Here is a 25656-nt window from a genome sequence, read left to right on the forward strand (position 1 = left end):
AGAAATTTCTTCACTCGGAGGGTGGTGAATCTTTGATCCTCCACAGCCCTCTGGGGTTGAGAATTCCAGTCGTTGAGTATATTCAAGACGGAGATCGATAGATTTTTGAATATTAACAGAATCAAGGGATATGGGGATAGTGCAGGAAAGTGGAGAAGATCAGCCACGATCTTATTGAATGGCGGAGCAGGCTCGAAGGGCCAAATGGCCGACTCCTGCTCCTATTTCTTATGTTCTTATGTGGCACTTTATCAAACGCCTTTTGGAAGTCCATGTACACCACATCAACTGCATTGCCCTCATCAACCATCTCTGTAATCTCAGCAAAAAACTCAATCAAGTTAGTTAAACACGATTTGCCTTTAATAAATCTGTGCTGGCTTTCCTTAATAATCCACACTTGTCCAAGTGACTGTTAATTTTGTCCTGGATTATAGTTTCTAAAGGCTTTCCCACTACTGAGATTAAACTGACTGGCGTGTCGTTGCTGGATTTATCCTTACACCCTTTTTTGAACAAGGGTGTAACATTTGCAATTCTCTAGTCCTCTGGCACCACCACTGTCTCCAAGGAGAATTGGAAGATTATGGCCAGTACTTCCGCAATTTTCACCTTTACTTCCCTCAGCGTCCTAGGATTCACCCCATCTGGTCCCATCCCATTTTCTCCAATTAAATATTGGGAAAACCAAAGCCATTGTTTTCGATCCCCGCCACTAACTCTGTTCCCTAACCACTGACTCCATCCCTCTCCCTCGCACCTGTTTGAGGCTGAACCACACTGTTCGCAGCCTTGGTGTCATATTTGACCCTGAAATGAGCTTCCGACCACATATCCGCAGCATAACAAATATCGCCTGCTTCCACCTCCATAATATCGCCCGTCTCCGCCCTTGCCTCAACTCATCCGCTGCTGAAACCCTCATCCATGCTTTTGTTACCTCTAGACTCGACTATTCCAACACACTCCTGGTTGACCTCCCACATTCCACCCTACATAAACTTGAGATCATCCAAAACTCGGCTGCCCATGTCCTAACTCGCACCAAGTCCCGTTCGCCCATCACCCCTGTGCTCGCTGACCTACATTGGCTCCTGGTTAAGCAGCGCCTTGATTTCAAAATTCTCATCCTTGTTTTCAGATCCCTCCATGGCCTCGCCCCTTCCTATCTCTAATCTTCGGCCCCACAACCCCCCGAGATATCTGCGCTCCCCTAATTCTGGCCTCTTGAGCATCCCTGATTATAATCGCTCAACCTTTGGTGGCCGTGCCTTCTGTTGCCTAGGCCCTAAGCTCTGGAATTCCCTGCCTAAACCTGTCCGCCTCTCTACCTCTCTTTCCTCCTTTAAGATGCTCCTTAAAACCTACCTCTTTGACCAAGCTTTTGGTCACCTGCCCTAATTTATCCTTATGTGGATTGGTGTCAAATTTTTGTCTTAAAATACTCCTGTGCAGCGCCGTGGGACGTTTTACTACGTTAAAGGCGCTATACAAGTTGTTGTTGTTGTCCTGGTGACTTATCTACTTTGAAGTACAGCCAGCCTTTCTAGTACTTTCTCCGTAGCAATTTTTTTATCCCATCCAGTATCTCAACTGCCTCCTCTTTCACCATGACTTTGGCAGCATGTTCTTCTTTGGTAAAGACAGATGCAAAGTACTCATTTAGTACCTCGGCCATGCCCTCTGCCTCCATGCTTAAGCCTCCATTTTGGTCCCTAATCGGCCCCACCCCTCCTCTTACTACCCATTTACTATTTATATGCCTATAGAAGACTTTTGGAATCCCTTTTATGTTAGCTGTCAATCTATTCTCATACTCTCTCTTTGCCCCTCTTATTTCCTTTTTCACTTCCCCTCTGAACTTTCTATATTCAGCCTGGTTCCCACTTGTATTCTCAACCTGACATCTGTCATACGCACCTTTTTTCTGCTTCATCTTACTCTCTATCTCTTTTGTCATCCAGGGAGCACTGGCTTTGGTTGCCCTACCTTTCCCCCTCATGGGAATGTACCGCGACTGTACTCAGACCATCTCCTCTTTAAAGGCAGCCCATTATTTGATTGCAGTTTTGCCTACCAATCTTTCATTCCAATTTACCCAGGCCAGATCCATTCTCAACCCACTGAAATTGACCTTCCTCCAATTAAGTAATTTAACTCTAGATTGCTTCCTGTCCTTTACCATAGCTAATCTAAACCTTATGATACTGTGATCACTGTTCCCTAAATGTTCCCCTATTGACACTTGCTCCACTTGACCCACCTCATTACCCAGAACCAGATCCAGCAATGCCGCCTTCCTCATTGGGCCGGAAACATACTGATCACAAAAGTTCTTCCACTTCTCTGCCCTTGGTGGATCAGGGCAGCACGGTGGCATAGTGGTTAACACTGTTGCCTCACAGCGCCAGGGACCTGGGTTCAAATCCGGCCTCGGGCGACTGTCTGTGTGGAGTTTGCACATTCTCCCCGTGTTTGCGTGGGTTTTCTCCGGGTGCTCCGGTTTCCTCCCACAGTCCAAGGATGTGCGGGTTAGGTTGATTGGCCATGATAAAAAAAATTGGCCCTTAGTGTTAGGGGGGATTAAATATGTGGGGTTACGGGGTTACGGGGATAGAGCTTGGGTGGGATGGCTGTCGGTGTAGGGACCGGGTGCGAGGGTTTGGATGATCAGCCATGATCTCGTTGAATGGCGGAGCAGGCTCGAAGGGCCGAATGGCCTCCTCCTGCTCCTAGTTTCTATGTTTCTATCTATGTTTCTATGTTAACACTATTACGATCCCAGTATTATATAGGATATATATTATATAGAAGAATGAGAGGGGATCTCATTGAAACTTATAAAATTCTAACAGGACTGGACAGACTAGATGCAGGAAGGATGTTCCCAATGGTCGGGGAATCCAGAACCAGGGGCCACAGTCTAAGGATAAGGGGTAAGCCATTTAGGACAGAAATGAGGAGGAATTTCTTCACCCAGAGTGTGGTGAACCTGTGGAATTCTCTACCACAGAAGGCAGTTGAGGCCAATTCATTAAATATATTCAAGAAGGAGTTGGATATATTTCTTAAGGCTAATGAGATCAAGGGATATGGGGAGAAGGCAGGGACAGGGTACTGAATTTGGATGATCAGCCATGATCGCATTGAATGGCGGAGCAGGCTAGAGGGGCCGAATGGCCGACTCCTGCTCCTATCTTCTATGTTTCTATGATAGTTGAAGTGCCCCCATTATCACTACTCATAGAGTCATAGAGTAATACTCTATAGTTCTTGCACCTCTCTCTAATTTCCCTGCAAATTTGCTCCTCTATCCTTCAAACTAGTTGGCGGCCTATATAATAAACCTAGTACAGTAGTGTAATTGCACCTCTATTGTTTCTGGACTCTAACTAAATAGATTCTGTCCTTGAGCCCTCCAGGACATCCTCTCTCTCCAGCACTGTCATATCAATACTGCCACCCCACCACCTTTCTTTCCTTCCCTATCTTTCCTGAACACCTTGTATCCTGGAATATTTAATACCCAATCCTGCCCTTTTTGGAGCCAGGTCTCCGTTATCGCCACAACAACATAGTCCCTTGTGTCTATTTGCACCTGCAGCTCACTAACCTTATTTACCACACTTCGTGCATTCACACACATGCACTGTAAACCTATCTTAGACCACCTTGTATTCTCTCTTAGTCTGACCCCACCTAATACCATACTATTTCTTCCTCTAGTGCTATCTGTCTCTCCCTTTATGCACCTTGTTTCTCCTTTCTAATGCTACATCCTAATGCCCACCCCCCTGCTAAATTAGTTTAAACCCTCCCCAACAGCACTAGCAAACCTCCCCGCTAGGGCATTGGCCCCGGCCCTGTTGAGGTGCAACCAGTCCGGCCTGTACAGGTCCCACCTCCCCCCATAACCTGTCCCAGGAATCTAAAGCCCTCCCTCCCGCACCATCTCCCCAACCACACATTCATCGGTTCTGTCCTCCTATTTCTATACTCACTAGCACGTGGCACTGGGAGTGGGATACTGGAGTTGAGGTCGAAGATTAGCCATGATATTATTGAATGGCGGAGCAGGCTCAAGTAGCCATATGACCGCCTACTGCTCCTAATTCTTAAATTCTTACGTAGCAATATTCTTTGACTTGAAATTGTGAAACTAATCCGATTTATTTTCCAATCCACTGTAGTATTGGGCCTAGGTTAGATCTCATCTATCGCCCCTTTCAATTATTAAGTGCTACATTTCCCCCTCATCCTGCGGAGCCCCAGCATTAGCCAATGAATCTTTTGTGACTACAGTCAGAGATGCACATACCTCCTTCATGCTCTCCTTTAGTACCCTAAAGTATATGCTGTCTCTCCCAGAGGATTTGTTAGTCTTCAGTCCTTTTATTGAGTACCTACTCCAGACTGAGTTTAAAAACCCTCTAGGATATTCAGTGCACTACGGTAATTGGATAATAAATCAGTATTTTTCAGCCCATTGAATAGTTCTACAAAATAATCATTAAGTAATTTACTGTTTTCCCTTCATTTTCTCTGCTGCATTTATCCTTCAGATGCCTAACTTCCTCCCTAACCAATCCTTTATAATTATATTGATAAAATGTTTTATTATGCTTAACATCTTTTTCTGTGTTCCTCTCTAGTGCCCTGTTTGCAACCTGTTATTTACTATAATCCTTCATTTTTTCCTGTCTGTGTTGTATATGTTGGTTTTCTTATTTTCATTTTGATTTCTCTCTCTCCATTTTGGATACTGCTTGTTTAACTAGCTTATTTTTCTTTATACTTGCCTTGCAAAATTAATACTTAGTTTTAACAGTTTCCAATTTTTCCTGAACCAACCTATCTTTGTGTTGAATATCATTTTGTTTGGATCTCATTCCATTTGAAGTTTGCTTGCATGGAATAATATATTTCTGCCTTGGCCCTCACTAAGGTCAATTGCCATATTATGATTTGATCATATTGGTCACTAATCTCCAGACTTCTAGTACTTTTAAATATGATGGCGGGCATGCTGATTACTTGTCAGAACCAGATCTAGATGCAAATTCCCCCCAGTGGGGCATAGTCTTCTCTCTTAGGCAGTCCCTCGGAACCGAGGATGACTTGCTTCCACATTAAAAATGTGTTCGCAGGTGACTGATGAGTCCAATGCGGGACCTACAGTCTCTTTCACAGGTGGGGCAGACGGTGGTTGAAGGGGCGGGTGGGTGGGGTGCTTGGGTTGACGTGCGCTGCCTGCGCTTGGCTTCCGCTTGCTCCCGGCGAAGAGACTCGGTGTTCGGCGCCTTCCCGGATGCTTCTCCTCCACTTTGTGCGGTCTTGGGCCAGGGATTCCCAGGTGTCGGTGGGGATGTTGCACTTTTTCAAGAAGGCTTTGAGGGTGTCCTTGAAGCGTTTTCTCTGCCCACCTGGGGCTCTCTTGCTGTGCCGGAGCTCCGAGTAGAGCGCTTGTTTTGGGAGTCTCGTATCAGGCATGCGGACAATGTGACCCGTCCATCAGAGCTGATCGAGCGTGGTCAAAGCTTCGATGCTGGGGATGTTGGCCTGAGCAAGAACACTGACTTTGGCGCGCCTATCCTGCCAATGGATTTGCAGGATCTTGCGGAGGCAGCGTTGGTGGTACATCTCCAGTGCTTTGAGGTGCCTGCTGTACATGGTCCATGTCTCTGAGGCATACAGCAGGGCGGGTATCACTGTTGCTCTAGACCATGAGCTTAGTGCTGGGTTTGAGGTTCTGGTCTTCAAACACACTCTTCCTCAGGCGACCGAAGGCTGCACTGGCACACTGAAGGCGGTGTTGGACTTCGTCGTCGACATCTGCCCTTGTTGACAGTAGGCTCCCGAGGTATGGAAAGTGGTCCACGTTGTCCAAGGCCTTGTCGTGGATTTTGATAATCGGGGGGCAGTACTGTGTGGCAGGGGCAGGTTGGTAGAGGACCTTTGTCTTATGGATGTTTAGTGTAAGTATAGTTCAAGAAGCAGTCTTGCACCACACTTAATAGTTCTGATTTATTGCCTCTCCAGAGATGCCTGACCGCAGTCCTCATGATGATCCCATGATGGTGTTTGGTTGGGATTTTTTAAAAATTCATTCACGGGTTGTGGACGTCGCCGGCAAGGCCAGCATTTATTGCCCATCCCGAATTGCCCTCGAAGTTGGTGGTGAGCTGCTGCCTTGAATACACACCCAGTTAAGAGTCAACCACATTGCTGTGGGTCACATATAGGCCAGACTGGGTAAGGACCTAAAGTAAGGAAATCGGCCTTCCCTAAAGGACATTAGTGAAACCAGATGGGTTCGACAATCTGATAGTTTCATTACTGATGCTCGCTTTTTATTTCAGATTTATTTAATTAACTGAATTTAAATTCCCCCAGCTGATCATTAGTTCAGGCCTCTGGATTAGTAGTCCAGTAACATAACCACTATGCTACAGTACCTGTTGTTCCAGGATATTAAACCAGTGACAATGAAGGAACAGAAATATGTCAGGGTGGTCTATTGCTTGGCGGACAACTTGGAAGCGATGGTGTTCGTACACCAGTGCTACTCTTGTCGTCCTCGGTGGTAGAGGTTATTGAGGAGGGCTGTGCTGTCGCTGTAATCTTGGTGAGGTGCTGGAATTTATCCTGCGCAGATAGCACATCCTGCGACCACAGTGCGCTGATGATGGAGGCGGGTGGTGGATATTGAGTCCAGTGGCAAATGTGCCAAAGTCTTGGATGGTTTCCTTTGAAGTCTTCTGTTAGATCTCCTCTTAACCGAAATAACAACAGAAAATGCTGGAAAAACTCAGCAGGTCAGGCAACATCCGTGGACAGAAATTTGAGTTGACGTTTCGGGTAGAACCCTTCTTCAAAACTGGAAAGAAAAGATGGATCGGAGGCAGGGCTGCGATCGGACAAAAGAATAAAAGGAGCAAAAGAAGTAAAAAAGAGACAATGAAAGGTGTTAGAAACTAGACGAGATGGTAATGGGCTGAGATTGGGTGTAAAGTGTACTGGCAGGGCAAGGGATAGCTGCCAGGTGTGAGAGCGAAACAAAAGGAAAGGGTGGCGGGGGGGGGAAAGGGGTGGAAAAATTACAAGAAAAAATGAAATAGGGGCCGAGGTTATGATCTGAAATTGTTGAACTCGATATTGAGTCCGGAAGGCTGCAGAGTGCCTAATCAGAAGATGAGGTGCTGTTCCTCGAGTTTACGTTGAGCTTCCGTGGAACAATACAAGAGGCCAAGGACGGTGAGGTCCGAGTGGGACTGGAGCGTTGAATTAAAATGACAGGCGACCGGAAGCTCGGGGTCACCCTTACGGACTGAACGGAGGTGTTCCGCAAAGCGGTCACCCAATCTGCGTTTGGTCTCCCCAATGTAGAGGAGACCGCATCGTGAGCAGCGAATACAGTATACTAGATTGCGAGAAGTACAAGTAAATCGCTGTTTCACCTGGAAGGGGTGTTTGGGGCCCTGGACAGTGGGAAGGGGGGAGAGGTATAGGGGCAGGCGTTACATCTCCTCCGCTTGCAGGGGAAGGTGCCAGGGGAAGGGCTGTTGGGGGTGATAGAGGAGTGGACTAGGGTGTCTCGGAGGGAGCGGTCCCTGCGGAATGCTGGGAGGGGAGGGGAAGATACGTTTGGTGGTGGGATCACTTTGGAGGTAGCGGATATGCCGGAGGATGATCCGTTGAATGTGGAGGCTGGTGGGGTGAAAGGTGAGGACAAGGGGAACCCTATCGTGGTTCTGGGAGGGAGGGGCAGGGGTGAGGGCAGAAGTGCGGGAGATAGAACTGACACGGTCGAGGGCAGTGTCAACCACAGTAGAGGGGAATCCTCGGTTGCGGAAAAAGGAAGACATGTCGGAAGCACTGGTGTGGAAGGTGGCATCGTCGGAGCAAATACGGCGGAGACGGAGAAACTGGGAGAATGGAATAGAGTCCTTACAGGAAGCGGGGTGGGAGGAAGTGTAGTCCAGGTAGCTGTGGGAGTCAGTGGGCTTGTAGTGAATATTGGTCGATAACCTATCCCCAGAGATGGAGACGGAGAAGTCGAGGAAGGGAAGGGAAGAGTCAGAGATGGACCATGTGAAGGTGAGGGAAGGGTGGAAATTGGAGGCAAAGTGAATGAAATTGTCAAGTTCGGGGCGAGAGCAGGAAACGGCACCGATACAGTCATCAATGTATCGGAAAAAGAGGTGAGGGAGGGGACCCGAGTAGGACTGGAACAAAGATTGTTCCACATAGCCCACGAAAAGACAGGCACAGCTAGGACCCATGCGGGTACCCATGGCAACACCTTTGATTTGGAGGAAATGAGTGGAGTTAAAGGAGAAGTTGTTCAATGTGAGAACAAGTTCAGCCAGGCGGAGGAGGGTGGTGGTGGATGGGGACTGGTCTGGCCTCTGTTCAAGGAAGAAGCGGAGCGCCCTCAGGCCATCCGGGTGGGGGGTGGAGGTGTAGAGGGATTGTACGTCCATGGTGAAAAGGAAGCGGTTGGAGCCAGGAAACTGGAAACTGTTAAAGTGGCAGAGGGCGTCCGAAGAGTCGCGGATGTAGGTGGGAAGAGACTGGACAAGGGGAGAAAAAATAGAGTCGAGATAGGAAGAGATAAGTTCCGTGGGGCAAGAACAGGCTGAAACGATGGGTCTACCAGGGCAGTCCTGTTTGTGGATCTTGGGAAGGAGGTAGAAGTGGGCTGTGCGGGGTTGGGGAACTATGAGGCTGGTGGCAGCGGGGGGAAGATCTCCAGAGGAGATGAGGTCAGTGACAGTCTTGGAAACGGTGGCTTGATGTTCGGTAGTGGGGTCATGGTCCAGGGGGAGGTAGGAGGAGGTGTCGGAGAGTTCCTTCCTTGCTGGAATGAAAGGGGCTCCAGTTTCTCTTGTCTCTTATAACTATAAAGTGCCTCATCCCATTTATGGTTGAAGCGAAACTCTCCTATCCTTCCTAAAGAAAGGTGCTCGAACCGGGACATGGTATTCCAACTGGATGCAGCTGAAGTATTGTTGGTTTATTGATCCCTGAAACTGTTAGTTATTGGGAGGGATCAGTAAACCGTCACATCTGCCTCACTGATCCCTCCCGCACGCAGCTTGCGTAATCGAGGCTTGGGAACCCTCCCTCTAACTATGCATTAAAGTAGGTTGCAGCCCCACCCAACCCTGTCTATCTAGGCTGCAGTATTTGGCCATTTGCCTATTTGTAATGAAAAGTTGAACAGTTGATCCATCATCTATGCAACAATAGAAGGGAAGGACGACATTCTTGGCAGGTTTTGAATTAGTATTTGCTGTGGAGACAGCTGGTTCCTAAGGTTTTTGTGTTCTATAGTACTTTGTGTAGACGTGGTTGTGCATCGAGTTGAATCATCAATGTAGTTGTGCATATTTAGAGGTTCTTACGCAATTGTGTATTGGGAAGAGGGGTTCCCAGACCAACCAGAGGAGGGAGCAGAGGCCATGAGGGAAGATGTGGGGTGGATTTATGTAAGGGGCGGTGAGGGAACACAGTGTGGCTGAAATTTGAATAGGTTTTCTGGGCTTTGAACCTTCCTCCTGTTCAGTGCCACATTTAGCCCTATTTTATTCTACACAAAATATGATTTCTCCCCTTCCCCTCCTTGTTCGCAGCAACTTGTCCCACTCCAGGGATGCAAAAGTGGCAGGCTTTACCGACTCACTGTTCATAATCTGTCAGTCTTCACAGCCAAAAACTAGTATAGTTTTAGTAGGCTTTGTTTAGGGTGCAATTATGCAGTGTTGCTCATTTAAGAGTGTGAGGCATTATCTTCTCAAATCATAGCCTTTTTAATACATCACTCTGTCTTTAAAAACAGAAGCACTGCTCGATTCGTCTTCAATCCAAGCTACTCTGTATGTAAATCTGGAGGAGACTGAGTTGGAGCGGTGAATGTTAATCCTGATTGTACTGATCTGGAGTATACTGAGTTGGAGCGGTGAATGTTAATCCTGATTGTACTGATCTGGAGTGTGCTGAGTTGGAGCGGTGAATGTTAATCCTGATTGTACTGATCTGGAGTGTGCTGAGTTGGAGCGGTGAATGTTAATCCTGATTGTACTGATCTGGAGTGTGCTGAGTTGGAGCGGTGAATGTTAATCCTGATTGTACTGATCTGGAGTATGCTGAGTTGGAGTGGTGAATGTTAATCCTGATTGTACTGATCTGGAGTGTGCTGAGTTGGAGCGGTGAATGTTAATCCTGATTTTACTGATCTGGAGTGTGCGGAGTTGGAGTGGTGAATGTTAATCCGAGGTATACTAAGATGAGTAATTATCAGTCCAATAGTTGCCAATGTAAATACTGGAAATGCACGTATGTGACTGTCAGTTGAGGACAGGATGGGCTCTGCTGTGATGGGAGATTAGCCTGCTGACACTTCCTCTTCTGGCTTGCATGTGGAGAATTGTCGTTTGGGTGGGTTACTTTTGTAACTCTATTGAGACAAATAAACTCCATCGCAGGAGGGGAGAACGGGGGAAAATTACATGCCTTGTCTATTTTTCCAAGCAACGAATAGATACTTAAACTAGCTTTCAAGTTACAGTACTTGATTCAGTGACTACACCTCACTGCTAATAGGCTATAATGTCAGTGGGGACATAGCAACAGGAGTTAGCCATTCCACCCCATAAGCCTGTTCCACCATTCAGTTAGATCAATTCTGCAACTTAACTCCATCTACCAGACTTGGTTCCGTAACCCTTAATACACTTGCCTAATAAAAATCTATCGATCTCAATTTTGAAAATGTCTGTTGACCCCCAGCCTCAACAACTTTTTTGGGGATGGAGTTCCAGTTTAAAAAAAAAAAAAAGATTTCCACTACCCTTTGTGTGAAGAAGTGCTTCTTGACTTCACCCCTGAACGGATTAGCTCTAATTTTAAGGATATGCCCCTTGTGCTGGTCTCCGCCCGCCAGAGGAAATAGTTTCTCTTTATCTACCCGATTAAATCCTTTAATCATCTTAAACACCTCAATGAGATCACCCTTTAATCTTCTATGCTGAAGGGAATACAAGCCTAGTCCTGTGCAACCTGTTGTCATAATTTCATCTTTTTAGCCCCGGTCCCATTCTGCTGAATCTGCGCCGCAGCTCTTGCAAACGAATGAGCCTAAGTCCGCACCTCCAGCAGCTCCTGAGAACAGAGGTCAGAGGAGCTGAAAACGAGGGATGGTTGAGTAAAAAAGTAACGATTGACACTCTGGAGGCCGCTGGCCTGTATTCGAGTATTGCTGTCCTGGAGCTTCAGCAGCCGCCTAAAAGTTCTTTAAAGAGAGATTGCACACAAGTAGTTTAATCCACACGCTGGTCCTGTTTTTGCAAACAGGACCCAGTAGGTTCATTTAAAGGAAAATGGCTGCTTGAAATTGGGCGTCTTTCCTCCTCGAGGATCGGAGTGATAGTTACTGAATCACCTCATTCTTTGCAGAGAAATATCGGCAGAGAACGAGCGAGAATCTCAGCAGCTTCAGCATTATTGGTCAGAGGTACGTTACATGGTTCGATGTATTTATCGTCAAGCTGGGACGCCGTTGGCTGATGATCAGGACCAATCGCTGGTGCCAGATAAGGAGGGAATGAAAGAGCTGGTAGACAGGTAAGTGGTTTATGATTTAATTAATCAACTATTTATTGTGGAAATCTCTGTGGTTAAACTGACCGTAGTCGCAGGGAATGTAGGCAAAGTCACCCGAGTCTGACTATATTTGGAATCAGGTTTGCTCCCTGTGTAAAGTGATGCACCTTAACATCTTCAGTGTTCGAGTTCTTAATGATGCAGAGAGGATGTTTCCTCTCGTGGGGGAATCTAGAACTAGGAGACATAGTTTCAGAATAAGGGGTCGCCCATTTAAGACAGAGATGAGGAGGGATTTCTTCTCTGAGCGTCGTGAATCTTTGGAATCCTCTACCCAGAGAGCCGTGGAGGCTGGGTCATTGAATATATTTAAGGTGGAGATAGACAGATTTTTGAGCTATAGGGGAGTCCAGGGTTATGGGGATCGGGCAGGAAAGTGGAGTTGAGGCCAAGATCAGATCAGCCATGATCTTATTGAATGGGGGAGCAGGCTTGAGGGGCCGAATGGCCAACTCCTGCTCCTATTTCTTATGCTCTTAGGAGTGAGCAGCCTTTAATGTGCAGCTCACTTGCAGGGTTTGTGACACAAATTTCTGTGTCAGAAGTTACTCTGCTAACTGATTAAACACTGAAAACAGCACAGAAGGAGGCCATTTGGCCCGTCGTGCCTGTGCCGGCTCTCTGAAAGAGCTGTCCAATTAGTCCCACTCCCTTGCTCTTTCCTCATAGCCCAGCAAATTATTCCTGGTCATTGCTCCTGTGAGAGATTAGACACAGTTAGACTGTAGGGGTGTAACTGAGCACAATCCTGGCCTGAATAGGTGTATTTCCGGCAACAGGTACCCAGTAACTGAGAAAGTTACCATTTACTTCTCTCCCTCTATAAAAGTCAACATTGCGAAATGGCCCCAGCACCGCAGTCCAGGCGGGCCTCCCGTCTTTAGTGCAGCGCTGTCGTCTTCAGAAACCTTATTGCTTGTAGAACATTCACCGCAGGTTAAAACAAACTGAATGTGTTGACTAGGATGTGATGCCGTGCAGTGTAGCTGACAGCTTGATCGAATTCAAAGCTCCTGTTTCCTAACCAGTGCTGCAGTTTTTAAAGAGTATTCTGGTTGATGATTTTTACATTAAAATTAAGGTGAAGCTATCAAATTGTCAACATAAAATTTAAAATTCTAGTTTAATTTTAATTATTTAAAACAACAGCAATGAAATTAGTCCCAAGCGTGGAAGATTAGCTCTGAGGTAAGATTAGAGAAAGAATGATATTGCAGTTAAATAGCACATTTCATTTCCTCAAGATGTGCCAAAGCGCTCACAGCCGATTAAGTATTTTTGAAGTGTACTCGCCGTTGTAATGTAGGGAAACGTGGTAGGCAGTTTGCATACAGCAAGATCCCTGAGTATGTATGTGATTTCAGTTCCACACAACAGGCACGTTTATAGTGAGATGATTACTTCATGAATGTGCGAAAAGTGGGTAGATCCCTCCGAGATATTCTGGCCTCTTGTGCATCCACCATGGGCGGCCGTGCCTTCAGCTGCCAAGGTCCTGAGCTCTGGAATTCCCTCCCTAAACCTCTTTGCCTTTCTACCCTCATTTTAAGATGCTCCTTAAAACCTACCTCTTTGACCAAGCTTTTGGTCATCTGCCCTAATATCTTACGTGGCTCGGTGTCAAATTTTGATCGATCACACTCCTGTGAAGCACATTGAGACGTTTTAGTATGTTAAAGACACTATAGAAATGCAAGTTGTTGTAGCAATGCAGTTTAGCGTACTGCCAGAGGGGGAGCTGTTTATTCTTCACAAACCCGTGGGTACTGAGGCCAATGATGGCTCCGCCTACTACTGCCTCAGCTGCGATTAGTTAACTCAGTACAGATCGAACTGGGACCTCACTGCTCTGTATGGTTCAGCTGAGCCAAGAGGGTAATGAGCAAAAACCTAAATCCCATTATTATTCGAGGTTGGGCTTGAACACAAGTGGCGTTCTCTTGCTTCTGCTAACAGCTGCATTTTTGACCATGAAAAATAAATAGTTCTAAATTGGAATAGCAAAAAGAATTTAATTAACAGTACTTAAGCATAAGGGAAAATTACACAATGTCTTAATAAATTTGCACACTGCATTCTTGAAAGGTCATTCTAAGAATAAAATGTACTGAACCAACCTTGTGAAACCTGTCGGGAAAGTACTGTTAATGCTGAAATCATAGAATCATACAGCACAGAGGGAAGCTATTCACCCCATTGTACCTTTGCCAGCTCTTTGAAAGAGCTATTCAATTAGTCTCACACTCCTGCCCTTTCCCCATAGCCCTGCTAATTTTTCCCTTTCAAGTACATATTCCATTCCCTTTCTAAAGTTATTGTGGAATCAGCTTCGACCACCTTTTCAGGCAGTGCATTCCAGATCATCATAACTCGCTGTGTAAAAAGAAAAAAAAGACTCTCCTCATCTCCCATCCGGCTTTTTTTTGCCAATTACCTTAAATCTGTCTCCCCTGGTTACTGACCACCCACTGTCACTGGAAACCGCTTCTCCCTATCTGCTCTATCAAAACCCCTCATAATTTTGAATACGGCTATTGAATCTGAAACAAAAACGAGAATTGCTGGAAAGAGTCAGCAGGTCAGTAAACATCAGTGCAGAGAACAGATGAATTAACGTTTCAGGTGTGGAGCCTTCGACAGAACTGGAAGAAATTACAGATAAACAGCATTTTAAAATGAACAAGCAAAGGGAAGGGAGAGGCAAATGCACGCACAGACAGATTTGCCTGTAAAATGGAAAACAGGAAGTGGTGAAATGGCTGAAATTATTATATTAATATAAGACAATGGGAGAGATAGAATCATAGAATCGTACAGCACAGAAGGAGGCCATTCAGCCCATCGAGTCTGCGCCGGCACTTTCGACGAGCAATCCAGTTAGTCCCACTCTTTCCCCATGTCCCTGCAACTTTTTCTCCTAAAAGTGTTTATCCAATTCTCTTTTGAAGGCTACTATTGAATCTGTTTCCACCACCCTATCAGGCAGCGCATTCCAAATCCTAACCACTCGTTGTGTAAAAAAGTGTTTCCTCATGTCGCCTCTGGTTCTTTAGCCAATCACCTTAAATCTGTGCCTTCTGGTTATTGACCCTTCAGCCATTGGAAACAGTATCTCTTTATTTACTCTACCTATACTAGTCATGATTTTAAACACCTCTATACTAGTCATGATTTTAAACACCTCTATACTAGTCATGATTTTAAACACCTCTATACTCGTCATGATTTTAAACACTTCTATCAAATCTCCTCTCAGCCTTGCATAAGAAATAGGAACAGGAAAAGGCCACTTGGCCCCTCGAGCCTGCTCCGCCATTCAATGAGATCATGGCTGATCATCCAAACTCAGTACCCTGTCCCTGCTTTCTCCCCATATCCCTTGATCCCTTTATCCTTAAGAAATATATCCAACTCCTTGAATATATTTAATGAATTGGCCTCTACTGCCTTTTGTGGTAGAGAATCACCTCACACTTTTCCACGTTGAATTTCACCTGATGGAATAAATTGAAGACGTTTACATGAGGCAGAGAAGGTGAGTAGCTGAGGCAGCAGGGAGTGCGGGTCGGGCAGGTAAAGAAGGAAGCACATCAAATTAGAAAAGCCGTGGAAAGTTGGCCGCCTTTTGAAACCGTGGTTGTATTTGGTTTTGAACGAAGGGTGCAGTGCTTCATGAAGAACGAGTTTTAGCACCACATCAACAGCTTCCAGGAAAAGTTATTTTAAAGTTTGCAAATAAAACCTGGTGAGCTGTGCAGCTTTGTACAAGAACACATGCTACTCCAGAGCAGCAGTAGTCTGCTTGTCATCCCAGTTCCTCACTGGATGGTTTTCCAACATGAGGAGGAGCTGTGGAATTTAACTCCATAGACAATATTCTGCAGGAAGGACAAATCGGGGGCGTTGCAATTCGGGTGCACTCCGCCAACACTTTACCTGTGCACACCTCCAAGTGTTGCGTAGAATCTCTAAATCTGTTACGATAGTGGGACGTTACTTCACTAATGTTAAGCAAGTATAGGCCAGTTATCCGTAGAGGTTTAGAAAAGGGGATCCTGAGAACAGAGGGGCAGAAACTTATTTCTCCCCCATCCCTGTTTTTTTTTAATATATATATATATAATGTTCACTTTATTATAAATTTAGTACACTTGTTAGAGAAGTTAATAAACCTAGAATCTCATGGTAGTATTGGTTTAATTGCAAGACTAGTCTTTCCTCTTTTGGTGTTGTCGCCCCTCAGGCTAGGGCATGTTTCTGGATGTCCCTTCCTGCTGCTCTCTAGTTGCATGGTTAGCTTGATTTCGAATGGTTCGCTCTATTGAGCACTATTTGTTTATCACAAAGTTCTTCCAACCTAGACAACGACATTAAATTATACAATACAAAATTCAATTATACATGCCAGAAAAGGCAATGTGCGTTAGCAGTCCCTGATGAACCAAAACTTAGCCTCATACATGTAGTGAATGGGATTCAGCATGTCTCCGGGCTAACCATCTACACTCTTACTCTCTAACTCCAGCACCTTATGCCTGATGTTCCCTGTGTTTGCTTAATTATTTTTATACAGAGGTATAATTTTTTTTTTTAAATGTGAATAATCGAGACGTGTAATAGGTTATTAATGTGCTTTCCTTGTTTTTTTGCTTCCTTGGCCTTAGGCTATGTGAGCGGGACCCCTACCAGCTGTACCAACGCTTAGAGCAGCAGGCCAGGGAGTATGTTCTGGAAATGAAGGTACGCTTGCTCCGACATCTGTCACTGGGATCCAAAGTCACAACTGTGGCGCAGGGCCCGCCACAGGCTCATCAGTTCATCTCGCTCCTCTTGGAGGAATACAGCGCACTCTGTCAAGCTGCTCGCACAATCAGCGCCTTCCTCGTCACGCTGGTAAGTTGCAAAAATAAGCCATTGCCATAGCTCTGCGCGCAGGTGTAAAGATATGTATCCCGCGTGACATTTCCAAAACAGTGACCGGCAGGAAAAGACCAGCAGGTTCTTCAAGCCTGCCGGACACACCCGTGATGGCGGAGCATCATGACTCGCCACATCCCATCCCCACACCCTCAGCCCAAGCATGATATTTATCTCAGTATTTTCTGCAAGTGTTTGATACTAAAATGTCAAACTGTTGTCGCATGTGTCCACTTCAATACTGACCCGAAAACATGGAATTAGTTTCAAATATTTGAGTGGTTGAAATGGTCTTCTTTAGGTTTGTGCTCATTGGGTTGAGGAATGGGACTACTTCATGCAGACATAGAATTTTGCAACACAGAAGGAGGCCGTTCACTTGTGCCATCTCTCTGACAGAACGATCCGTTTAGCCCCATTTCTCTGCCCATTCTCCATATTTTTCTTTTTTAAATACTGATTTCCAACTTCTCTTAAAAGCTATTATGGGTTCTGCTTCCACCACTGTTTCACGTAAGGCATTCCATGCCCTAACAGCCCTCTGCACAAAAGAATCCAGTTAACTTATTGACCAGTAGAAATAGTTTCTTCCACCCCCCCCCCCCCCCCCCAATCTACTTGATTAAAACCCTTCATAATTCTGAAAACCTCCTATTAGATGTTCTCTTAAACTTCTCTATTCTCGTGAAAAAGAGCTCTCTCTCCCACCTGGCAGCTATCCCTTGCCCTGCCAGTACACTTTACACCTAACCTCAGCCTATTACCATCTCGTCTAGCTCTTTTGTTTCTTTCACTTCTTTTGTCCGATCGCAGCCCTGCCTTCGATCTAATTACTTTTCTTTCCAGTTTTGAAGAAGGGTTCGACCCGAAACGTCAACTCAAATTTCTCTCCACGGATGTTGCCTGACCTGCTGAGTTTTTCCAGCATTTTCTGCTGTTATTTCCAGTTTCTCTCATCTCTCCTCATAATTAAATCTCATCCTTATGTATGATCTTGGTGACTCTCTTCTGCAGCCTTTCCATGGTCTTAACATCCTTCCTAAAGTAGGGCACCCAAAACTGGACAAAATATTCTAACCGTAGCCCAACTGATGACTTGTACAGGTTTGGCATTATCTCTTTGCTTTTGTACTTGTGCCCCTGTTGACAAAACCTGGGACCTTGTATTTCTTTTTGCAACTTTCTCAACTTGCCTTTCCACTTAAACATTTGTGTATATCTGAACCCCTAAGTCTTCATGCTCCGAAATGCATTTATCCTTTTACCATTTAGTGTTTATGGCCTCCCAAAGTATGTCACCTCACATGTCTCTGCATTAAATTTCATCTGCCATCTATCTGCCCAGTTTGCTAACCTGCCGCTGTTCTGCTGAAGTCACTTGCAGAGCTCTGCAGCATTAACCACGACCCTTAGTTTTGTTCTCCCGTTGTCCTGGTCAATGTTTATCCTTCAACCAACATCATCACAAAACAGATCATCTGGTCATTCGTCCATTTGGTATTTGTGCGACTTTGTGCACAGATTGGTTGCCACATTTGTTGACAAAGCATCACTTAAGCAGTAATCCATAGTTTTTTGCACTTTGCGACGTCCTTGGGCTGTAATAAAATGAGAAATAAATGTAAGTTCTGTTCTCGGTGAAAGCTGAGCCAGAACACTCATTTAATAGCTCAGCCATTCCTTCATCTTCTGTGTGAAAGATTTGCTGCTTCATTTCTGATCCATTCTACCCTTCAACAACATAAGGACAGGAGTAGGCCATTCAGCCCCTCTAGTCTACTCCACCATTCAATTAGATCATGGCTGATTTGTACCTCAACTCCATTTACCAAAGCTCCATATCCCTAGATACCCTTAACTAAGAAAAATAAACTATTCATTAAATAAAAGCAAAAACTCGATGCTGGAAATCTGAAATGAAAACAGAAAATGCTGGAAAACACTCCGGTCATTCATCCAGATACACAAATGTTGAAGTGGAAAGGCAAGTTGAGAAAGTTGCAAGAAGAAATAGGAGGTCCTAGGTTTTGTAAACAGGGGCACAAGTACAAAAGCAATGAGCAGGTCAGGCAGCATCTGTGGAGAGAGAAACGGACTTGCCCTAACACTCTAAACTATTCTTCAATTTTTTCTTCTTCTATAATCTCTTTATAGTTTCTTTTATTACCTGCCAAACCTCCTTCATGCCTCCTTTCTAATCATTTTTTAAATTTCAGCTCTGTATGTTCTGTACTCTGCTCGATTTTATTTTGCATTATTAGCCCCTCACTTTGTTGTGTGTCTTTTTTTAATGCTCTTTTTAATTTAACTTAACTTAATCTGCTCATCCAAGGAACTGCAGCAGCTTCTGCACAGCCTTCTTTGCTCCGTGATCATCCTTTCTGTGAAAGTTTCCCATGTTTGTCCTCTTGTCTTATCTGTCAATCTTTCTTTCCAGTTTATCTTGGCCAGTTCCCTTTCTCGGTTGTTAAAATTTGCTTTTTGTCCTGGTCAGATACCATTTACTTTTGACTGATCTTGCTTCAGTTTTTTTATATTATTAAACTTAATAAAGCTGTGGTTGCTGTTTCCCTATCCTCACATTACCTACTTGCCCCATTTCATTCTCTAGCACTGGATCCAGCCCTGTCTCTTTCTTCGCTGAACTAGAAACATTCTGATCCAGAAAGCAGTCTTGGATTAATTGTGGAAACTCTGCCCCTTCTTTGTCACTCATGTTAATCATCCCAAGACAAACTCCAGTTTTTAAAAAAAACTCAAGTTGCGTGTTGTTGTGGCACTGTTATTTCTCCTCTTCGACTACACATCTCTTCCTCTGTCTCATTTGCCTGGTTTGGCAGATCACAGTTACCTCCTTATTCTTTAGCTCTAACTAAATAGACTCAACTTTTGCTCCATCTCCTATATCATCATTATATTCCAGTGCTGTAATGGAATCTTTGATTAATACTGCTAATCTTCCTCCTTTTCCCTTGTGCATCTTGTAACCAGAAATATTTGGCTCCCAGTCCTACCCTAGCCGAATGCTGTTATATCTTTCCAATTTATGCTTCTAGCTCTCTAACTTTATCCAGAATATATTTTGTGCATCTGCATGTACACAACTCAGACCTACCTTTGGCTGGCAGTGTTACTCATTTTAATTCCTCTTCCTTCCGATCTGTTCTTCATTACTTTCCCATTTTTTTCTGTTTTATCTTTTTTACATCCCTTGCCCCTTTTACTTTTCTCTCTCCTTCCTGGTCTTGTTTTTTCATTCCCTTCCCTTGCTATATTATTTTGATCCTTCCCTAACAAGGGCTCTAGTCCCTGCCTTGTCCTGTACTGGTCACTCCTGCCCCCAAACTGGCCCTAATGTTCCAAGAATGTGAACCTTTGCCTTCTGCGCCATCTCCACAGCCACACATTAAACTTATCTTACTATTCCTATACTAACTAAATATATTATTGGGAATAATCCTGAAATTGCCACTCTTGTAAGCCTGCTCTATATCCTCTAATTCCTAAAATTCCTTTTGCAGGACTTCATTCTATTCTTTCCTATGTTGTTGGTTTCAGCCACTGATTCTGGCTGCTTGCCTTCCCTCTCAAATCTTTTTTCTCCCTTTCCCTGACACCTGGTGAGCAACACATCATTCACGACTCTTGACTGCAGCTGAAAAAGCACCAGTCACTTCGCCTGTCTATGGAATCCCTTGCTGCTATTCTGCACGATATTTGGTTGCCAATTCCCTACTCCCGGGAGATCTCTACACTGCCTTATTGCCGCCTCCTTCCTACCCGAGTAGGATGGTCACTTGTTTCTCTTCCTCACCAACTCATTCTGCCTGTGGGGTGACCGCAGATCATCAGGATTCCTGCTGTACGCGATGAAGTGCTCCAGCTGCTGCTCAAGCTCAGACTCTTTTAGCTGAAATGCAAGACGTCAAGAGGCACATCCGCACAAGTGGTCATCCCGGGTACGAAGCATCCTGGACCACCTCCCACATCGCTTACTTCAGCTGTCCCCCTGCCCCCCGCCCAGCTAAACTGAAGAAGATTTTTTTTTAAATGCAAGTCAGTCTTTTCTTTCACCATATAAACAAGTTAAACCATTCCTAGTATTTTAACTGAAAAACTGGAGTTAATTAAAGTCAAAATAACACAGTAAATAAGTGAAAATTCAGTACTTCAGAAGGCTTAGAGGGTTAAATTATGAGGAGAGGTTGCATAAACTTGCCTTATATTGCCTTGAGTGTAGGAGATTGAAGGGCGATCTGATCGAGGTGTTTAAAATGTTAAAAGGATTTGACCGGGTAGATACGGAGAAAATATTTCCTCTGGTGGGGGAATCAAGATCAAGGGGGCACAATCTTAAAATTAGAGCTAGGCCGTTCAGGAGGGAAATAAGGAAGCACTTTTTCCACACAAAGGGTAGTGAAAATCTGGAACACTCGGAAGGCTGTGAATGTTAGGACAATTAAAGCTTTCAAGACTCAGATTTATTTTTATTAGGTAAGGGTATAAAGGGATATGGAGCTAAGGTGGGAAAATGGGGTTGAAGTACCGATGGCATAGCAGGCTTGAGGGGCCGAATGGCCTCTTCCTGTTCTTGTTCCTACTTGTCCCAATTTCTCTTGCCGAAGCTAAATTACATGCTTTGCCTGGCCTGCGGCCACACTGGTCATCTGCTGTTCAAGACTCGAGTTTTCCAGAGATCCAGTCGCAGCATCAAGCTGCCAGGTAAAGCATACAGTAAAGCTCGATAGTGGTCGCAGCATGTGCATCAGCTCCAACCTCGGAGGAGCACCCCTGACTCACACCAGTTCTCTGTTTCCAGAACGCACCCCTCCCTATGGCTTCTCTGAGTGAGATTGTCAAATTCAGGGCAGGCCACTGGCGTTTAACCGATCGAACCTTCCAGCCTGTAGATTTTCCCCTCGTCACTGGCGCTGGATTTGAACCTAGTTCCCAGAGGCTAATGTCTAATTCACCACCATCAAATCGCTGTATGTTTGGTATATGGACTATAGATGTCTTACTTGCTTTCTCTTACAGGAAAGTGAACATTTGAAGAAATTCCAGGTGACGTGGGAACTTCATAACAAGCACCTATTTGAAAACTTGGTGTTCTCGGAGCCACTTCTACAGAGTAGCTTACCATCACTAGTAGCACAGCTCCGGTAAGCTCCGCCATGACTAGAATACTTCGGATTTAATGATTTGTTACGCAGAAACTGTAAGGGAAGCATAAAAATTAATATTTGTGATTTGTGCTTGGCAACATTAAGGATGACATTTCTGAAGTGAGCGTCCTTTTTTTGGCACCCAGTCAGTCTCCATGTCGGGCATTATTGGATTAGATGGAGTGTGAGGCAATGCATTTGGGGAGGGCTAACAAGGCAAGGCAATACACAATAAATGGTAGGACACCGAGACGTGTCGAGGATCAGAGGGATCTTGGAGTGCATATCCACAGATCCCCGAAGGTAGCAGGACAGGTAGATAAGGTGGTTAAGAAGGCATATGAGATACTTTCCTTTATTAGCTGAGGCATAGAATGTAAAAGCAGGGAGGTTATGCTTGAACTGTATAAAACACTAGTTAGGCCGCAGCTAGAATACTGCGAACAGTTCTGGTCACCACATTACAGGAAAGATGTGATTGCACTAGAGAGGGTACAGAGGAGATTTACGAGGATGTTGCCAGGACTGGAGAATTTTAGCTGTGAGGAAAGATTGGAGAGGCTGGGGTTGTTTTCTTTGGAACAGAGAGGGGAGACTTAATTGAGGTATATCAAATTATGAGGGGCCTAGATAGAGTGGGTAGGAAGGACCTATTTCCCCTAGCGCAGAGGTCAATAACCAGGGGGCAGAGATTTAAAGTAATTGGTAGAACGATTACGGGGGAGTTGAGAACTTTTTTCCACCCAGAGGGTGGTAGGGGTCTGGAACGTACTGCCCGAAAGGGTGGGAGAGGCCGAAACCCTCATCACAGTTGAGAAGTACATAGAAACATAGAAGATAGGAGCAGGAGTAGGCCATTCGCCCCTCGAGCCTGCTCCACCATTCAATGAGATCATGGCTGATCATCCAAATTCAGTACCCTGTCCCTGCTTTCTCCCCATACCCCTTGATCCCTTTAGCCTTAAGAAATATATCCAACTCTTTCTTGAATATATTTAATGAACTGGCCTCCACCGCCCCCTGTGGCAGAGAATTCCACAGGTTCACCACTCTCTGGGTGAAGAAATTCCTCCTCATTTCAGCCCTAAATGGCCTACCCCTTATCCTTAGACTATGACCCCTGGTTCTGGACTCCCCGACCATCGGGAACATCCTTCCAGCACCTAGTCTGTCCAGGCCTGACAGAATTTTATAGGTTTCAATGAGATCCCCCCTCAATCTTCTAAACTCCAGTGAGTATAAGCCCAATCAACACAATCTCTCCTCATACGTCATTCCTGCCATCCCAGGTATCAGCCTGGTGAATCTTCGCTGAACTCCTTCCATGGCAAGAACGTCCTTCCTCAGGTAAGGCGACCAAAACTGCACACAATACTCAAGGTGTGGTCTCACCAAGGCCCTGTACAACTGTAGCAAGACATCCTTGTTCCTGTACTCGAACCCTCTTGCTACGAAGGCCAACATTCCATTTGCCTTCTTAACCGCCTGCTGCACCTGCATGCTTACCTTCAGCGACTGGTGCACAAGAACACCCAGGTCTCTTTGCACTTCCCCTTCTCCCAATTGAAGTGCCATAACCTACAAGGCTACAGGCCAAGAGCAAGAAAGTGGGATTAGGCTGGATAGCTCTCTTTCGGCCGGCACAGACACGATGGGTCGCATGGCCTCCTGTGCCATAAATTTCTGATTCGAAAGCACCCTCTGCCCGATTAACTAATCTCTGAAGGGTTTTGTCATCTGCTCTGGTGCATATATTTTCTGCTCCCACATGAGCCGTGCTAGTGGCGTCTTGGATTAAGCTTGTTGTGTGCAGAGTAATTATTGTGACGCATTGTGGGGCGTTTTGTATCATGCACCTGTAACCACTGTGAATTGAGTTGCAGCTCCATACACTCATTACACATCACACCCTGATGGTCAACAGAAAGAGAGCATTTCAGGGACTTGAGCACATAATCTAGGCCGACACTCCAGTGCAGTGCTGAGGGAGCGCTGCACTGTCTGAGGTGCCGTCCTTCTGGATGAGGCGTTAAACCGAGGCCCCGTCTGCGCTCTCAGGTGGATGTATAAGATCCCATGGCACTATTTCCAAGAAGAGCAGGGGAGTTTTCCCCAGTGACCTGGCCAATATTTATCCCTCAATCAACATCACTAAAAACAGATTATCTGGTTATTATCACATTGCTGTTTGTGGGAGCTTGCTGTGCGCAAATTGGCTGCCTCGTTTCCTACATTACGACAGTGAGGACACGTCAAAAGTACTTCATTGGCTGTAAAGCACTTTGGGACGTCCTGAGGGTGTGAAAGTCGCCATATACACGCAAGTCTTCTATTTCATTCCATCATCCTTGGCCGGATTGGTATCTGGGTCCCAGAGGTGAAAAAAAGAGGTTGCCAACCCGTTGTTGTATCCAGTGCCACACTTTAAAGAACTATTGGTCAAATGATGTAGGATTCAAATACTAGCGGACAGGAGGAGTAATAATGTGTCGAGAAGGGATACTGAGCCGTGGAGATATGGATATCATTGCGAGCATTTGTTTGACGGGAGATAGGAGAAGGAATTTAGTGTAGGATCCCAGCCGATGGTTTGGTTGGATGGTGGAGGAAGAAATTGTGGCATAATCTTGCATGGATTCTTGATGCGAGGTACAGGAAACTCTCGATTTACCGGCACCTAAATAACTGTAAATCTCCGTTAACCGGAAAAATTCAGGAGTAGGTTCAGGTAAGTTTTTACTTCATATTCGTGGCCGTTCCTGGATCTGTGGCTGTGTAACCGGGGTTCCTGCACCTGTTGCTAAGCAACGGGGATGCTTGGATCTTGTGGCGGGGTTCCTGCACCTGTTGCTAAGCAACAGGGAAGCCTGGATTTGTTGCTGTGTACGGAGCTCTCGTACCATTTTACTATACCTCTCTGTAATCCGGACTTTTTGTTAAACCGGCACCACGCCGGTCCCGTCGATGCCGGATAAAAAGAGTTTCCTGTAATTGGAATAGCCTTTCGGTCCCGTCGGTGCCGGATTAAAAAAAAAAGAGTTTCCTGTAATTGGAATAGCCTTTTCTAGCTCCAGATTTAAGTTCTTAAGACTGTTGGAGTAAGTTGCCCGTGCAGCCCAATGAAATAATGTAAGTGGGTTTAAGAAATGATTGGGTGGGTTTCTGGAGCGAGAGAAGGGATTGAAGAGGGTAGAGTGAAAACTTGTACTTCATTGGCTGTAAAGCGCTTTGGGCATCCTGAGGTCGTGAAAGGCGCTGTACAATTGCAAGTCTGTCTTTTCTTTTTTTGTTCTGTTTGAAAAGTGACAGCTTGTTGAGGCATTTCCTGTCCTAAAAAAACCCCCCCAAAATTCTTGCATTCCAAAATCTAAAAACTGTTCAGTAAATGCAAAACTTTCTGCAGTCATCTGCATTAAATTGACTGAGTTTTGTGGTTGGACAAAGTCATCTTCAAAAGCATTTGCTGTGGTGTGACTGTTGTTCCCAACCTAAGAGCCACAGCTCGTGAAGGGTTTTTTACCCCCCCGAACTTGTGAGCTACATTTAAAAAGTTGCATCATTCAATCGTGATTTTTCTTTTCCTGTTCCCTGCCTCTGTTGCCAGTAAGTTCACAATGCTCCCATGAATGTCTGTGTTTTCTTTAAGTACTGCGTCTGTGTTGGCACCAGTTTTATTTTTTTCTGCAAGGCTTGGAATTTTGAACCAAGTCATGCCATGCCTTGCAGCAAAAGTGTTACGGTTCTTTCTCGGTTACTGATTGCGGTCAGTACCTGATCGCTGGTATCTCTGGTGTCTTCCTACTTGCCGTGCACTATACGTTTTTCCAGAGGGCTCCAGGGGAAATAGGAGTGGCCATTGCCACTCCAGAGCTAGACAGCAGGAGATCGAATAGAACCACCCAGGTTAACC

At 45.2% G+C, this 25656-nt stretch overlaps 1 protein-coding gene across 4 annotated transcripts in view; it reads left to right on the forward strand.

Annotated features, from left to right (window-relative positions):
- Window positions 1-25656, forward strand: part of fam193a (family with sequence similarity 193 member A) — a 334280-nt gene that overhangs the window by 205430 nt on the left and 103194 nt on the right. For all 4 annotated transcript variants that reach the window (XM_085973735.1, XM_085973887.1, XM_085973783.1 and 1 more), the window contains 3 exons: window positions 11458-11625; window positions 16329-16557; window positions 21619-21743. In XM_085973735.1, coding sequence (XP_085829861.1) covers window positions 11458-11625; window positions 16329-16557; window positions 21619-21743 — 522 coding nt within the window. The remainder of the gene's footprint in view (window positions 1-11457; window positions 11626-16328; window positions 16558-21618; window positions 21744-25656) is intronic.

The sequence above is a fragment of the Somniosus microcephalus genome, chromosome 1, assembly GCF_052327205.1.
Source record: "Somniosus microcephalus isolate GS21.2 chromosome 1, FLI_Smic_1.0, whole genome shotgun sequence".
In the NCBI taxonomy this organism is placed as follows: Eukaryota; Metazoa; Chordata; class Chondrichthyes; order Squaliformes; family Somniosidae; genus Somniosus; species Somniosus microcephalus.